The 18,401-nt window shown below is 42.1% G+C and overlaps 1 protein-coding gene across 1 annotated transcript; it reads right to left on the bottom strand.

Annotated features, from left to right (window-relative positions):
* Window positions 1–1,579: 1,579 nt before the first annotated feature.
* On the bottom strand, window positions 1,580–17,234 carry tmem164 (transmembrane protein 164). The gene is made up of 6 exons (XM_084029818.1): window positions 16,435–17,234; window positions 9,396–9,445; window positions 6,679–6,745; window positions 5,213–5,291; window positions 4,269–4,369; window positions 1,580–2,855 (listed from the first exon to the last, which is right to left on the bottom strand). Exons 1-6 carry the CDS (start codon window positions 16,870–16,872, stop codon window positions 2,649–2,651), a joined length of 942 nt encoding a protein of 313 aa, XP_083885944.1. The 5' UTR covers window positions 16,873–17,234; the 3' UTR covers window positions 1,580–2,648.
* Window positions 17,235–18,401: the final 1,167 nt, after the last annotated feature.

Below are 18,401 nucleotides of genomic sequence, written 5' to 3'. Positions count from 1 at the left end.
TTAATATTTCCATTCAATTTCTCTTCATTTCACCAGGCCTCTGCATTGTCTGGCCATATACAAGACTCATCGACCGTATCGATCCCATTACCTTGCTTAGCAACTGTGTTGACCGAGAGTCCGGGCTGCTGAACACCAAGTACATTAAGTTGCTTCTCTGCAACAATGGGTTCGTTTTATGCCCACCCAGTTATGTGCTGAGAAGACACAACTTTACTGGCAGTTACTTTCTGGTTTCTTTGTTTGTTGTCCTTTTTCCATTTATTGAAGCTAATGAATTATTCAACACTTATATCAGTCATGTGAAAAATTAATTGCCGTCCTAAACCTAATAGCTAGTTGTGCCGCCCTTTACAGCCACAACTGCAATCAAACGTTTGCAATAACTGGCAATGAGTTTTACATCACTAGGGAGGAATTTTGGCCCATGCCTTTTTGCAGAATTAATTCCGCCACATTGTACAGTGCTGCCTGTTCAAGGTCACGTCACAGAGAGCAGAATTCATGGTTCCATCAATAATCACAAGTCGCCCCAGACCATCACACTCAAACCACCATGTTTGACTGTTGGTATGATGTTCTTATTGTGGGATGCTGCGTTAGATTTCCACCAGATGTATCGGGACCCATATCTTCCAAAAAGCTCCACTTTTGGCTCATTAGTCCCTGGGCTCTGTTGGGACCTCCTGGATGAGTCACTGATGTGGTCTTGGTGGAGTTTTACTGGTCGGCTGGTCCTGGGAAGGTTCACCACTCTTCCATGTTCTCTCCATTTGGTAAAAATGGCTCTCACTGTGATTCCCTGGAGTCCCAAAGCCCCAAAATCTGTGTAACCCCCCCCCATTTGTACTTTTGATTCCAGCATCATGCGTTGCTGTTTGAGACTTTTTAGCTTCACATAGCCGGACAGGTTCTATTTAAGTGATTGAACAGGTCGGCAGTAATCATTCCTGGGCGTGCCTTGTGAAATTGAACGCAATTATCAATTGATTAAATAATTTGTTGTTGTTGTTTGGTTGATTGAGTAACCAAGGGGGCAATTGCTTTTTCACATCGGGCCTGGTAGAGTTGGATAGTTTTTTTTCCTCCTCCAATAAATGAAATAATTTAAAAACTGCATTTGCAAGTTGTCTTTGTCTTATATTTAAATTAGTTTGATGACCTGAAGGTTGGGTGGTGATTTTATCGTCATTATACATTATACAACTAAATGTAATACTTTTTCACAGCACTACACACTACAGATGTAAGTGTTGTAAGGTCTATCCTGAACATGGTTAAAATTAAATGTACACAATGAAAACGTTGGTAAACTGAAATCACCTTTTATTGTCAATACAGCACATACACTCGAATCAATAGAAATACAAAAGTTTGTCTTATCCCTTCTTTACAGTGAAGTACAGTATATGCTACAGTAATACACACACGCACACACACCCCCCGAAACTTGAAATGATTTATACCATGACTGAAATATTCCAACTGCCAATGCTGGTTAATACTATCTTCGGAGTGGCTCGTCAATAAATGACCCAAAGTGACTTCATGCAGATCATCTGATGCTTTTTCTTTTTCAACAATAATAAACTAAGCCTGCGACTCGCTGTCACACAGTTGTTGTGGTGGAGTGAAATCAGGAGGCCTCGTAAGATTAAGCTACAAATTCAAGTGTCGTAATTCCAGCCCAGATACATATTTTTGTCATATTTTGATCTCCTCTTTCCCGGAAAACCTCACATTCATCCAGACGACCGAAGTTTATACCCAACCGAATATGATCCAAAAATCACACACAAAAATAAAAGGACAAAAAGGCATAACCTCCTTGGCAGAGGTAATAACAACACCTCCAGTGTAGAGTCATAAATCCTCATTCATCACTTTGAATCGCAGCACGTAATAATACATCCTCATGTCCCCTGATTATCACAACTGGAATGATCTGAACCGGCTGGAGGCAAATGCAAAAGAGGATGCTTTCAAAACCCTGTACATGTGTGGAGGTAAACGGGGACAGAGGGACGCCATAAATAACTTTCTGTTTTCAGTCATGAAAACACTGAGAGGTGATCGTACATGACAAATAGTCATCCTCCGACTATTAACAAGTGATAACCTTTACAACAGCTCACATTCACAATCCGCCTGGAAACGCTGTGGAGACAAATAAAATGGCAGCTGTACCCACGAACATATGATGGAGCACCACGACGACATAGAACTGAAAAGTGTAACATCTGTAGATCAGTAGGGACAATGTGGGGGACTCCAGTTTCCTGTCCTCAAAACTTTACATTTACAAAAAGGCAGCTTGTCTCCCACAAATTCACTTACATATTTCTGGAAATTGTATTAAAAAAAAAGAAGAAGAAGAAAAAAAAAAAAGGCTAAATCTGTCCATGTCCACAATGCTAACTACCAGCCTTAAAATGCCCTTTATGTTTGTGCATGCAAGTACGTATGCAAGCCAACTACAACACTAAAATAATGACTCACTGATTCACTGGCCCTGAAATGATAAGTCTTAAAAGATACTTTAAAATGTTGATAAAAAAAAAAGAAAAAGAAAAAAAAAAGAAGTAAAGTAAAAGAAAATCTCAATATAAGAGCAGGCATTTAGAATGAAAGGCATTCCTTGTGGACGTTCAGTCAACTTTCTTGCTGCGCAGTCGGAGCGTGTCCAGCAGGCTTCGGCACACGGGGCCTGTTTGCTGCGAGAGGAACGTGAGGACCTTCCCGTGTACAAGGGTCAGCAAGGTCTGGTGGCCCGTCGCCCACACCCGGTACCAAGGCCCGTAGAAGGGGTCGGACACGGCCGGGCACAGCATGTTGTTCAGGTTGACCTCGGTCGCCTGGATGGGAGCAGAGACAGACTGAGTGAGCACGAGTCCTGATATGACATTATAGCAATCAGAATAATAAGTACCACCCAGATGGATAATGAGGTTCTGGGAAATGGCACGGTTGACTTCACTATTCATATCTTCATAATCATTCATTTCTGCCCCAACTATCATTTAATTGACTGAAGAATGATTTCATGGCCTGTAAATCCATCCATCCTCCATTCATTATTTGACTGCATAGGCTGCTGAATGCTTCGCTTCTTTTTATCACTGACGTTTGCATCTGGGATCATCTCAACCTTATTTAGACTTCTATAGACTGTCAGTGTTTGTACGGTGTTTGATATCTGAAAAAAACACCTTCCGACACTATGCAAACTAATGCAGTTGCACTGCAATAAATACTGACTTTATGAGGCTTTTCTGTTCAGAGTCAGTCCTCTGCAGACATTATAGTTTGGCTTTGTCCGTGTACAACCAAACGTCATTTTGCAATCAGGCAGACACGATTTGGTGTGTACTTTATTAAGTACAGGAACTCGCTTTTAAACTAAAGCAGATTTATACATCTAATTGGTATTCAACTCATTATGTCTCACTCGTACCGCTGCCCGTAATGTCAATGTACACCTGCAAGCAGACACAATCATTCTAAGTGTTACAGCACAGGATATTCATTTTGACATAACAAGCTGCAGAAATGAGACTTTTAGTTTGTAAAAAGCACGAGAATATAAAAGTGAAACACGGGAAAACAGAATTGGCAGTGGCAGCAACATTTGAACACTATCCTATAATTGTGCAGTAAAAAAAAACGTAATGAATAATAAATGTGTGCATGTACCTCCCGCTTTGAAGCCTGTTTATCAGAGTACACTGAGCTTTATTACAGCTGAGAACTATCTCAGTCTCCATTGTGGTTTATATTTAAAGGTAGGATGCTCATCTTTACAAACAAGGGAGTTACATTGGATAAAAGGCTGCCTCATACTGTTGTTAAACGTGGGCCTCCATTTACTTCCATCCATCAAGGCTTACATTCACCATGGAGGCATGCAAGAAAAACTAACTTTCTTCAAATCAAGGTGATACAGGCTGAGTAGTTATTAGATCATTTTGTGGGTGAAGTATTCCTTTAAACTGTTTGTTTAATATTGTACACGGGTCTAAATGAGACTCCCTGTCTAAATAAAGGATGAAATGAATATGTAAGCATGTTTGCACATGCACGTGAATTAATGTGCAATTAAAGTGTATTTATATGTCTACAGGCATGTGTATGCATAATCAATATTTAATTATTGTCCTGACTGTTTTGAAATAACGTATCAGTCTCCCTGTAAATGAAATCAGTGTCACAAGTGATGTACTTTGCATAGTGTAGTATCATGTAACGCCCAGCAGAGGGCTCCATCTTACCAGGCCAAGCACCTGCAAGAAGAGAAAGTGGTAGAGGAACAGGATGCCGGTGGAGAGCAGCGCCCACCACATGTCCCTCAGAGGCTCGGGCTTGTACACACCTGCAAAAAGAGACGAGTCGTAAAACACGTGAACAGCTTTGTGGGTTGAAGAGAGAGCGAGCGCACGAACTGCAGACGTCAAACCGATTCACGTCGCTGTGCATTTGCAACATGCCAGTCGACTGCAGCAAGGCCAGTACCAGGATGTGGTGTCAAACTGGCTTTTCCTGTTTCCTCACTGCTGGCATTTGCAAGAGCACTACCAGGGGAAGACATTAAATGTGCACAGATTATGGCAGTTAAAGTAGGACAATGAATACTTCCTTTCGTGAGGAAGAACAATGAGCATTATATGCAGAAGTTCTATGACTGTGCTACACCCTCGATAAGTGTATCAGACGTTTACCTGTCTTCTACCAATTAAATCTACTTTGGAGGAGAGCTCCAAACCTTGTAGGTGTAACCTACCTAATTGTTGGAATCTTCCCCATCCTTACACATACTTTGTCTTGTTTAGGTGAAGTTTCTTTACTCTGTTAATCATTCAGGAAAAAAGTGGTTTATTTTCCACCAATTTCCTGCCTTACGTTCACACATCTTGGACTCCTGTCTCCCAGCGTTTGTCACTGAGTGACTCTAAAGGGCCCTTGACAACACTTTCTATGGGAAATACTATGAGTGCATCTTCCAATCCTGCAGAATCTGGTTCCCCGTGGCCACGAGCCAGAGCAAAAGGTGTTTGTTTAGAATAAACATAGCTGTGTCGCTGACGTGTCCACGAATGTCCCCCACCGCTGAACAGAGACAAACCACCCTCATGCTATTATAGCCCTGCATGGTTAGCAGGTGAAATATACTTCACAGTGGGTGTCAATGTGTAATTACTAAAAGGTCTACACTCACCTCCTTTCCTGAAAAGGTAAAGAGGCACCAGGTACAGCATGGAGTGCTGGATGTAGTAGATCTCCTTCTCAAACGGTAGCTGAGGAGAGAACAAACCATTTAAATTCTTTACAAAGCACATTAAGCAGCCATTTCATTTGCTCAGCCCCCTGCAGCAGCACTGCCCGGATGGTTTAATGCCGAGATAAAGAGGACGTAGTTGAACATTTGGGGGAATCATATTTGTAGAAAGTCTTAAAATTTATGACCTAAAATCAAAAGAGATACTTTTGAACTCCTGCCTGCACAGTGAGACCTCAGACCAGCATGAATAACCACAGCGGGCTGTAGGCTGAACTGGGCTCTGTTTGCATGAGCGGCTTGCAAGCATTAGTGGGAAGAAAGTTTTGACTAATTTGAATCTATTTATCTACTGCCAGTGAAAGAGAGTCATTAGGGACAAAGACAAAGCACAGCAGGATGAAATTATTAGAATGTGAATAATATGAATAACAAAATGAAAATGCAAAGGGAATTTCTGTACCTTTTTATCAAAATAAAAACACACACACACCAGAGACAACTGGAGATATTATGAATAGTATAATCTATGAAACACATTATTTAATTTTATTTTGTCAGGAATCATAACAAAAGAAAGACTTCAATATTCTCTGTAAATGTGAAAATTACTTTTTTGACATTTTTAATACATAAAATGTACAATTCAATCTTTTTACAAGAATATTTCTGAGGGTATGATGCATGTCCTCTTTTCTATTCTATTTAGTAAATCTGCTGTGAAAACTATGATGAAAGACATCCTGTTCCATTCAAAAAACAAACAAAGACACACTCCACCATTACACACCTCCACAGTTCCGTGAAGGCAATCATTGCTTGTTGAAAACACATTCTCGATCAGAAATGGAGGCAGAAATGCTTTGGTAAGAACGGCTCTGCAGTAGGAGCATTTGATATTCACAGATACGGTAGAATCTGGTTCAAACTGTTCAACCTTGATTTCATTGAAGCAAATATGCAGAATTTAAATGTACTGCATCTGGTCCTCGTCTGCAGCCGCTAGTGAAAGCATTTCAAGCAGGCACTGTTACATGTGGATGTGGACCGATTCCCTCACCTTTGCTTCAATAGAACACCGTTTTCAATCAATCAAGCTCATACTTTCTGCCACTGGAGTCCAAGATTTTATCTTCTGCATGCTGGAAATTATTCTGCAGATTCAGGCTCTAGTAAAGGAACTAATGTTTACTTAAACGTACCTATAAATATCCCATTTTTGAGCAGGAGGAGAGTCCACAGTCATCATCTTAAAACTAAGGGACTTGCTCCCCTGCTGGGCTGCCATGAATACATTTAATATATGGACTACAAACAACACACCAACCATGTTACCTTCAGAGATAGAAGCCTTTCAGAATGACATGCAGGATTTGATGAAGGAATTTCCAGTAGTGTTTACTTACCAGTCTGGTGTTGACTACAGGGAACATTAATGCCAGCAAAGCACCGTTCAGCATATGGACCTGCAGCCTGAAACACACGGGGGGGAAAAATAAGCCAATAATAATCAAAAGCTCTGACAAGCCTCACATCCTTCCCACATCTGCCTGAGACTCCCAGGACCATTTTAACAATGATTTCTACATAGCACGCGTCAGTGCATTATCGACGTATTAGTTTGAATTAGAGTTGATAGGAGCACGGAGGAACAGCTGGAGGAGAATGTAGCTTATCTTCTGGGTTGCTGAAAGCCAATCAGAGTGCTCCCTGATGCTGTTAGCAGCAGCTGTCTCTCGTTCTTTGGCAGGGTCAGGTCCTAGCGGGAGTGTTGATTGTCAGAAGGCGCGTGACTGATGGCTCAGGTAATTACAACCTCTCCCTCTACGTGTACACTATAAGACTCAACAGTTCTGCCATCAAACGAGAAATCGCGCAAACTTTCCGTCACGATTCGGACAAATCAGCAGCTCTAGCCAATCGCTCATAATTAGTGTACATTTAGATCATCGGGTCTTTAGTTAGGGCTGCATGGCGGTGTAGTGGGTTCCTTCTGGGTGGAGTTTGCATGTTCTCCCCGTGTTAGCGTGGGTTCTCCAGGTTCCTCCCACAGTCCAAAGACATGCAGGATGGGGATAGGTTCATTGGTGACTCTAAATGTCCCGTAGGTGTGAATGTGAGTGTGAATGGTTGTCTGTCTCTACATGTCGGCCCTGTGATAGACTGGAGACCTGTCCAGTGGGAACCCTGCCTTCGCCCAATGTCAGCTGGGAATACAGGATAAGCGGTAGACGATGGATGGATGGGTCTTTAGTTAGCACGCATTATTCAGCTGCTTCCCCATTCAGCACACACACAGCCTGCGTGCTCCTGTGTAACGCTCGTACAGTTAACTTCTGCCCATTTCTTTTAACCAACAGTTTATCCAGGAACCACCTACAAAGGCCCAGCAGCTTATGTGTCAAACTGTGGGCCTACATCCATCTCATGTGACTGCTCTTTTTGTCAAATGAAGCAAAATAACTGTTGTGACAGCCAAGGTCGCTGGGAAAACAGCGGTGCCGTAGGATTGTCAGTTCAAGTGAGCCCAGCTGTCACTCTGGGGGCCTCTGGACCTTTTAGGTAAACCAGTCTGCTTCATTCAAATTCACCACATTTATTGCCATTGATTTGCCAAGTGCGTGTGGTTTTACTTTAAAATGACATATTTACAACGAAGCTCTGGTATGTCAGTCAAGTCTGTCTCTGTACTGCAATGATGTGTGAAATCGTCATTTATCTTGAAATACTTGAAATAATCATCATTTGTTGTCATCAATATTCATTTTAACTTTGAGTGTCGTAGCCAGCCCCGAGCCAGACATACTTCCAAACTTGAATGTACACATCTTCAGGCTGAAGGCGTTTTACTAGAGCGATCACGCCACAATCTCTGAAAGAAGACCCCTCAATACCCTAGGTGTGTGCTAACCCTCGTGCTCATTTACACTCAGAGGAGGAACCACTCCCACACCCCAGTCCGTCCTTCGGTACCTTCTCCAATAAAGACATTAGAGTAAAAAGGAGCGATACTCCCGCAATGAAAAGGCAGCATGAAAAGGGGCTTCAGCCTGCATGAAGCCTTCAGTGTTATTCTGCAGTCACCAGGTAACAGTATATGTTTGCTTCTCACGCAATGCTTTGTCAGCCTGGAGAACAAAAGGAGCAGAAACCAAGTAGAAGTGAGGCCACTCTAGTGTCTGAAGAGGTGGCCTCCCATTCTTGATTCTACAGATGATGGTGTGATTGTATTGAAAACAACAACTTCTGTGGTTCTGTTCTTTTCTGTTTGCTGTGGTATTAAACCGCACCTGCTGTTGCTACGGTAACCATGGGTGTCCTTGTCCCCCCCCCTTGTGCCATCACCCTAGATATTGATGCTACAAACATACTGTGCACTTTCACTTGACTTTGCACATTTTCCTATGTGGGTTGCGATTAATTGCCATGTTTACACAAATAGTCAACCTCCTGAACAAGGACAAAAATCTGTATTTCTCAGGGGAAATACCTGTCAAATGTAATGATACAGTATTATATAAACTAGTCCACTATGAGAAAGAACATTTTCAGAAATGACTTACTTAAGTATTTTGTTTTCCAAAGATAAGAGACCTCTTGGAAAGCATTTCATAAATCTTCCCACCCTCACAACTGAATTTAGAGCTGCTAACTTTAAGGTAATTTCAGGTAACGTACAGCTCCAGTGCCTCGATAAAACTGCTACCATTCTCTGCAGCTGCTCCCTCCCATGAGCTAATGCTACAGAAAGTGACTCAGCTTGTATTTATGGCAAACACACAGTCATTTCTCTTGTATAATAAACGGCCCAGACCACAGCAGTTGTGAAGAAAGGACTATAAAACCCCAACAAATACATTACAAAAAAATAAAACACTACAAGTCATTGATATAAAAAAAAAGGTTTCATTCGGGTGCATCAGCCCAATCACTTTGTCATCCATTCAGGATTTGCATTCATGACAGGTCCGTCCTATTGTAGGTTGACATGGATGATGGATGACTGTGAGCCGTGGCCCTTTTCCAATTAGCATGAATCACATCTTTACTGCCGAAATACATTGTGAAATTCTAATGAATATAATACCAAAGACAGACATGAACCAGGGGTAAATAAACTCACCTAAATACAACCATTGCTGTTTTACATGGCGGGCAAGCCAGCAGGAAGATCTGTTGAGGAAAAGCACAGAGAGAGAGATAAGAAACCATAATATCACATTAAACTCAGTCATTATTAATCAGCTTGAATGCTTCGAGAGCTTCCAGCGTTCGGTGCTGCAAGTTTAGAAAAAAATGAACAAATTGCTTAAATACGTTTAATATAATAAGAGCGAGGGCTTTGAACAGAACACCCCAGGGGCTACTGGAAAGTGCTCCTTGCTTTGAATAAGAAAAATCAAAATGCAAAGTTCAGATGGGACCCAGGATGTTGATCAAATAATTACAGTAGATTTGAAAGCATTAAAAGACCTAAGTCACACAATAACACTAACTAACGAACTAACCAGTTTTCCAAAAGGAGTCTGGTGGCACACACTACACTTCAACTGACATTTGTTTTAGTGGGCCTGTCTTTTAGGTGTCTAAACTACATTGTGCTGCCGTCCGCGTCCAAAGCAGTACATTGCTGTGCTCCTGTGGCCGTACTTTTGAATTTCAGATTTCAGATTAAGCACTCCTCAAAGCACTGCTCACGGTACAGGGAGAAGGAAAACAATCAATTTCTTAGACAACAGCATGACCATGGATGTGTTTAAATCCTGAGCTTTTAATGTGCCAACTCACCCAATCTCAAGTTTGGCTGATGTTATTTGTTCAGGCTTTTTTCCCTCGACTTTATGATAATGACTGTGATATAAATTCAAACCTTGAACTTATGAGTCCAGGATAAATTTACGGCAGAATCACACATGATTTACCAGAAAACCACACAGCTCCAAGGGAAAGCTGCTGATTCTTTATTTACACGCAAGTAAACTACAAGTAGAAGTCCTTTAAAATCTCTCTTTCCAAAGCATTCATTTCAACATGCGGGCCTTATAACTGCATGAGAATATGGGTCATCCCAGTTATATTTCAGCTATGTTCAGTGACTGTGCTGTTGGGGCCTGAGGACACTGCAAACATGGATTGGTTTGAAACACCATCTGACACCAAAGAGAAAGAGTTGCTCTGCCTGGAGGCAAAAGGTTGCAACCAGAATTACAAGAAAGCAATTTACTTGAGAACTGTTGTACAACTACCTACTGGCCAAGGGATAATACAATGCTCATAAATTAAGGGAACACTTAATCATCACAGAAGAACGCCAAGTGTTCATTTAGGAGGCACAAGTGATTATGAATCAATTTCACTGGCTTTGTGGCAAATTAAAGTGACAACAGGTGCAATAGAGAGACAACCCCCAAAATGGGAGTGTTGTGGTGGCCACGGACAGGGCAGGGCTCCTCCTGGTATGTAGGCAGTTCCTGCATGACGAAGGCATTGATCACATTCTCCTGCCCTAAATCCAATTGAGCACCTATGTTATGTATCGGTGCATCTGGCGGTGCCAAGTACCGCCACAAACTGTCCGGGAGCTCACTGATATCCTGTTCCAGGTCAGGGTGGAGATCCCCCAGGACACCCTCCGCCGACTCATCAAGAGCCCAGACGTTGTTGGGAGAGAAAACGGGAACACAGGGGGCCAAAAACACATCAGAAATGTGTCTTTTCATGTCCATATTTATTCCGGCAGAAATAAATGATACATGAATCTTGCTTATGATGCATAAAACATGTTTTGCAAAAGCTGACAGAGGTGCTTCCTTGGTCCTTGCATGTTCACCAGGAGGACTGCTACTGTCAGCCACCATTGTTTGTGTAGGGCGTGTGGGATTACGCTGCCTGGGGTAAAACAGACCTTTTTTGTGTTTGTAAACAGCGATGACATATTTTGTGGGCGGAGCCGAACTGTCGACAGTTCAAAGTGACAGTCCTGAAGTAGCGCTGTCACATGTGATATCTAAAATCACAAAGGAATATTTGACGGGTTTGGCAGCAGAAGACGAGCTGTCTGACATTAATAAGCTAACAATTAGCGATGAGGACCTGCACTCACTGTAGGGATCAGACTAAATAAAGTTACAATGGCGGGGCATTATCGTTTATCTTGTGGGAAAACCCCAATATCTATACAAAAGAAAAGCCAAGTTTGTGCTCAGTCATAGTGTAACGTATGTGTATTGTATCTGTGTCATATCACAGATAGAATATTACCAGATGCCCCATCTATTCATTTAATGCCATTATAAAGTTAGCTAACTAAACCGTTTCTATGCCACTTCTGCTAACACGCTAATATTGCTAAGATTAAAAACTAGGCTGCTGTGATTACTAATTTACCGTTATTAACTACTTTATTGATGTTGCGATTGTGTGTGATGAACTGATATGAAATGAGCACAGCAGGGACGAGGATTCAGGATGATTTTATCTTTGATCTTATGGTATCACGAACTGGCTCTTTGGGCCGTGACAAAGTGGGAGACGCACCGTTTTAAATATACATTGCCGAACCTCAAAGGCAGGGGTGTGGTGTCAGTGTCAACTCAATACAAAGAAAACCAAAGAAATAATCATGGACTTCAGGATAAACAAAAACAAGGAGCCTCACACCGAGCTATACATTGATGGAGAGCTGGTGGAGAGGGTATCCCACTTCAAATTCTTGGGAGTCTACTTAGCAGAGGACATGACCTGGAGCCTTAACATCTCCCGCCTGATTAAGATGGCCCAGAAGCATCTGTTCTTCCTCAGGATACTCAAAGGAACCGACTGCCACAGCACAAGCTGATGAACTTTTACCGCTGTACCATTGAAAGCATCTTCAGCTATGGCTGCACAAGCTGGTACTCCAGCTGCACAGCAGCTGAAAGGAAAAGTCTGCAGAGGGTGGTCAAAACAGCCCAATGGATCATCCGCCTTCACAAGCAGGCCTCCAGCATCTAGCGTGTGTAGGGGGTGAGAACGGTGTGCGACTGTTGAAACACAATACGTTTATAGAAAACATTTTGCATGTAATTTCAATATGAATGAATATGATAGTAAAGGGGAACTAAAGCAACATGTAAAACATATTATAAAGTAAATATTTACATATTAGCACAGCTCTTGGGTACAATGCTTCTGTGTTTACAAACGCAACACAATGCAGTTACATTGTACTGCTGCATTTTGACTGCACACAAGAAAATGGGTGTCGTGCAAATTACTGAGCCGTTGTTCAAACTGTAACTGTTTCTGTCAATAAAGACTTGTCTGGCCGGTATTGCTCGTTAATCCACAATCAAACTGTCCAAATAATCCCTGTGTCCCGGTCTAACTAATATTCCTTCAGGAAATTGGTTCAGTTAATTGAGGAATGAGAATGAGGACTGCCATCAACCAAAGTCAATCGCTCAAATGCTGTTTCTTTTACTTCAAATGATTATCTTCAGACGTTGGGTTTTAGATCAGTTTGGAAGCGTTTCGTCAAATAGGTGACACCCCTCCGACCTGGTCATCACGTTTGATGTGCGGTTAACAGTCAATATGTAACTTGAGTGACGTCATGAAGTGACTTCTGTCAAGTATTGAACAGTTTAGGACTCCAATAAACAACGCAGATCAGATTATATCCACATGCATGATCACATTTATGACAGTGAAACAACCCTGATGGTGTCGTTGCAGCATTTAAAGCAATTACCTCCAATGGTCTTTTCTCACAATTCATTTTACTGCTGAAATACACATTTATCTGGTTTCCAAACTAGACATGCAGCAAGACCGATACTGAAAAAAATAGATCAATGACTGATTTACAGATCGCCAGAACTTATTACCGATAAACCGTACTTCCTTTTTACAAGTGAAGTAATGCAGTATTGTGCTTTCAGCGTGTCCTGAATGACTGAGCTGATAAATGTGGCTGTATTTAAAGATAATGCTGATACTGTATTCTGTTACATCAATACAGAATTTGTGTTGCACACAGCTTGTTAACGGCATAGTACTTCAATTTACCGGCAAGCTGTCGACCTATAGAGCAAAGACAAAGCAAAGTCTTTATGTTCATTGCCGTAGCGCGCTAACAAGCAGTATTTTATTCTCCATTTAAACCCTTTCAAAGCTGCAGACATGCCAGAGGCTCGTTTTAAAAAGGGGATGACTTGCTGTTTACCAGAGCCTGTAGCAGTATTTATCATCTGTCTACCTAGTTTCTATCATGGTCTTATGTGATCACTCACACTAGACCCCTGGCAAAATCTACAAGGGAAGAAAGTTCACTTGATAAGGGGGCTCTGTGTCAAGAATGTACCTCTATCATCGTGGTTTCAAAGGGAAACTCCCAGCTCACTGGAGAGTCCTGTAGGAGGTGCTGAGTCACCACACAGACACCACAGAGAAATTAAAAGTTCCTTCACCCCTGAACATCCAGAGTGTTGGACAGTATGTTTACTGTGATGGCAAATTCAACACAGCACATTTAATCCTGAGTAGGCATGAGACGATATGAACATTTCATGTCAACAATATCCAGGCCAAAATAACTGCGATTCATGACATTATCCCGATGTAAAAATAAAAATACTTCTTGTGTGTGCTAAAATCCAATACCGTCCCATTTCTAATCATATATTTGTCTGATCTGATTCCTGGCATGTGAAGATCAGATTTCTGTTCAACTGACATGTAACACCTGCTTTTGGTTGTATTGTAACTTTAGACTCGAGCAATCCAACATAACAGTTTGTCCCCAATAAAATCTGAAAATGTCACTTATTGGGCTACATCAGAAATCTAATCAACTGCAGAGCAGAACCTAAATATCTCGTCATTATCAGTCTGAACTCAAGATGAAAGACACGGTGTACTACCATACAGAGCAATGCTAAGCCCACAACCCCAGTATCTGCTGTTGGATGCGATTGTTTACGGATCCACATGCAGACAGGAATCAGTCAGACGCCTGTCAGTCCAAAGGCGTGACTGCTCTTGTTCCATGTGGAGGAAAACATAACAGACATCAGTGTTGTCAGATGGGAGGCATCCACTCATTAGTCATCAGAGACTGAACCCGTCAACCCTCTCAACCTTGTGCTGAGGGACCCGGGCTCGCCTGGTGTGTTTTTTTGACATTTGGGTGATCGAAAGTTGCAATGGACACATCCTCTCCATGCATGACAAAGCATTATTTGGGGAACAGTGTGTTGCTTAAAAAAAAAAAAAGGTGTGACATTCCTTCCCATTCAATATTTATATTTTTAATGCTAAACGGCAAGGTTTCCCAAAATGATTTTGTCGGTGGTGTGCAGTCAGCAGCATCAGCAGTTTGTAAAAGTATTGCGTAAAAAAAGTATTGACAGTAATGTAAAATATCTTCAAATCTAATGAAGTGCTCTTATAATAACTGTGAAGCACAAGCAACCTGCTGCAGCCCAGCAACACGGTCATGTGGTTAAATTCTCAACACATAGGTGAAGTAGATGCCTGCGCTGATGAGAACTGTGGCAACTTCAGTTACAGCAACACTCGACTTTGCACGGCTCGCCGGACGATGGGAACTTTACGAGAGCCTGCGAGCAAAATGTATTTCCGGACTTCTCGCTCTCATTTCTAGATGCATTGTTGGTTTAACAAGGAAAAAAAGGAGACGTGGAAACTGGCCATGTCAGGATCTTTAAATTTGATTTTAGGCTTTTAATATGAACCACACCCATATGTACTGACTGTAATGATGACCTGGTGGGCGTAGCCAGATTATAAAATGACAGACGCACACACAAATATACAGCCTGGGAACAGTCAGTCAGTCACCACGACTAATCTGTCAAATATTCAACAAATATCAAATCCCCCAAAACACTGAAGATACACAACAGTGCCTCTCTTTTTTCATTAATTGCTTCATGAAATATAAATCCCCCTTCAGTCCTCTCATTGAGGAATCATATCGTGCTCCATCAAAGCCCACAAATACCATCTTCTATAGAGCAAGAATGCATAACACACTTCATGTTCCACCTATTTTCTGATATTAAACAGTCAATCTTCCAGCTCGCCCCAATCGCTATTCCCTCACAAATAAACTCCTGGAGGCAATCCCTGCAGAGCCGTCCCGTTGATGAACAACCCCTCCTTTCTGTTATCCTGCTCCAAACATCAAATATGTAACAAGGAAATGGAAAACACCTCATATCTGTGCACACATTCCTTTTTTAGAAAAAAAACTGTACTGTTTCCTTTCTTTAATTTCCTCTTCACTCCACAGTGAACAAGCATGTATGGGTCCCCCATACATTAAGGCCATTTTACGCTCAGTCAACTCTTCATCACAGGAAGTTATTCATCAATATCCACGAGCTATCACATGACCACCGTGCAGTCTAACACCATTACACATTCTGCATAATTCATGTGTATGTAATACATTAAAACACAGATGGCAGTGACCCGTTGTCATGACCCACGGTGGGCAATCGTGTACCACGAAGGTCAGCCGACCAGGAGGCGGGTGGGAAACAGGTACTTCTGATTCTCATGGCAGCCACCAGAAACGAGAAGCTTTGTGTCGCTTTGAACCAAACTTGACAAAAAACGAACACACGAAAACACCTTGATTCACAATGAAACTCGACTTGCTTCCTGTGCAGTCAGACCCTTCAGTCCATTCACAGACACATGGGCCCATCGGGTGACGCCCAGCTCTCCCTGCATACCTCAAGGGAGACAACAGGTCTCATCTTGAGACAACATGTTTTGCTTTACTGGTGATTATTGCTAATTCCCACTGCATGTTAAAAAAAAACAAAAAAACAGTGTACACATAAAAACACAAGCAGTATGTCTGCTTCCCTTCAAGTTCTGCAGGGTTCAAATGAAAAGCACATGCAGCTCAGAACGCACTGAAGTAACACTGATTGTAAAATACCTAACATAGTGTTTCACCATATTGTTGATGGGTGAGGTCACTTCAATAGGCAAAGTCAACAAATATCTTTCAATATAAGTCATCATCTCTATCACTCATCTGGAAGAAAATTAAATGTGTACTCTTCAGATACATCTGTGCTGCTTTCACTTTAGCAACTCACACAGAAACACACGTAGACCTAACAGAGCCGGCTCATCCTTACCTGGACCATGGTCATGACATGGCACGGGTTCAGCAGATAGATCACGGTCTTGGTCGCGAATTTGAAGCCGACCTCCACTCCGAAAGTCATGCACAGGGCGACCAGCAACAGGTTCTTGACCAGACTGTCCTCCTTCGCCCTCGAGCAGTCTTTTCCAGCCGATCTGAGGTCTTTGGACGCGTTTATTTTCTTCAGCGCCACGAAAATCTCCACGACGGAGATGAGGACGATGACCAGACTCTCGCTGATGCGCTGCTGGGGCGCGATGAAGGCGGCGCACTCGGGGCCCCCGTTGCCCTCAAACTTCGGGTCCACCCCGCCGTAGACCCAGTCCAGCAGGCTGTATATGTTGTACCTGGACATATTCCTCTTCTCGTGTTGAAAAAGATACGAACAAGATGGAATAAAAGACGTCACACTGACTTCTTGGCGAAACATGAACTGCGAGATTTCCCTTTCGTCGTTCGTCTCGTGGTTGAGAGGTAGACATGTATCCACCGCCTCGGTGTGTCTCAACGAGCTAATTAGCCGAACCAGCGTCACCTCATCCGCGGACAGATGAGGAACTTCGGCTAGCAGCGGGAGGCGGCTGTTAGTCAACACTACCCGCGGCTGCTGCTGCTGGTAGGACCGCGACTGACTCTCCCTTCTTTCACGTTAGCTCGTACAGTTGCTAGCTACCGTGGACGGTCAGGCCGGCATCATATGAAACAAGCGACCATGCTGACTAAGTGCTCGTACTCATATCAAGCACAGACAGCAGTTGGCCGGAGGTTGGGTTAGCGTGTATTAGCACAGCGCAGACTCTGGATCGGTTGCTAGCTTAGCCTACCTTCGCTGAACTGATGCGTGGGTTTTTGTTTTACCCGAGTTTAGTTTCTCAGGCTGAGTACAAATCCAATTTCTACACAGCAGACGGGCTGTATTTTAAAAAAGAAGAAGAGGCAAACCAAAAAGGAGGCAATACTTATTGATTTTCTTCTGTATTGCATCTCTAATTTTTCGCCAACGTCAGATTGTTGAAATTGACGTGAACGTGAGGCATTTGTGCGACTAAGCGTATCCGTTCGTTACCGTGAGTGTGATAACACTACAGTTAGTAAAGCATGGTGAAATGCACTTTATGATAGAAGACTTTTTTTTAACTTCAGGGTTCGCCCTAGACTAAGTCGAGTTGTACTCTGCCTGAGAGGCAAATCCGAGGGCCAATAACAAATCCCAAAAACCAAGGAGGACAACCAACACACGTGATACTCGATATGGTGCGTTCATGAGGAATCCGGGAACTTCCTCTATTCTGGTTGCATTCGAGAATTACATTTCTGGTTAATGCTGGTATGGTGATGAATCTAATAAAAGCCTCCACTGCTTCATCGACATAGGAGTTCATACTTTAATTTAATCCACGTTTGGGTAATGATTAAGTGTATAAAAATATTAATTTTGTTAATGGGGTTCCTTCTCCACAAGGACACATCTATGCATTTCTATCGTTTGAAACAATCAGCAGCAAGAGGAGTCCTATTGAATTATTTAAATCCGGCATTTACAAAGTTAACGAATGTGAGCCAGTTACACTTATTTCAGAGCAATATATATCACCTGATTAATTAAACCTTAATTAAACCTCCTTGCAGCAACAGGCTGACACAATGTGATTGTCTTTAGTTTGTTTGACTGTGGCCCGTTTATCTTGAAAACTAATGACAGGATTGGTATAACATTTCCTGTCCAATATTATTCCCCCAAGAGCAGCAAACCCTTTTCATTTTAGAAACAGCATTTCTTCAAGCACTGCCAAAACTTTGACATCCACTGAAACATTAGAAATAAAACCTTTTTCTTTTGTGGAAATCCATTGTTCTTTAGTGCCTCAATCAGGACAAACTTTGGCCATTTTGTTTATTGTATTATTTATTGTTGTAGCATATGTTAAATGTGAAAGTTGACTGTATTTTCTTTTAAAT

The sequence above is a fragment of the Eutrigla gurnardus genome, assembly GCF_963514095.1.
Source record: "Eutrigla gurnardus genome assembly, chromosome: 15".
NCBI classification, from domain to species: Eukaryota; Metazoa; Chordata; class Actinopteri; order Perciformes; family Triglidae; genus Eutrigla; species Eutrigla gurnardus.
This window is presented reverse-complemented; position numbering and strand designations above follow the sequence as displayed.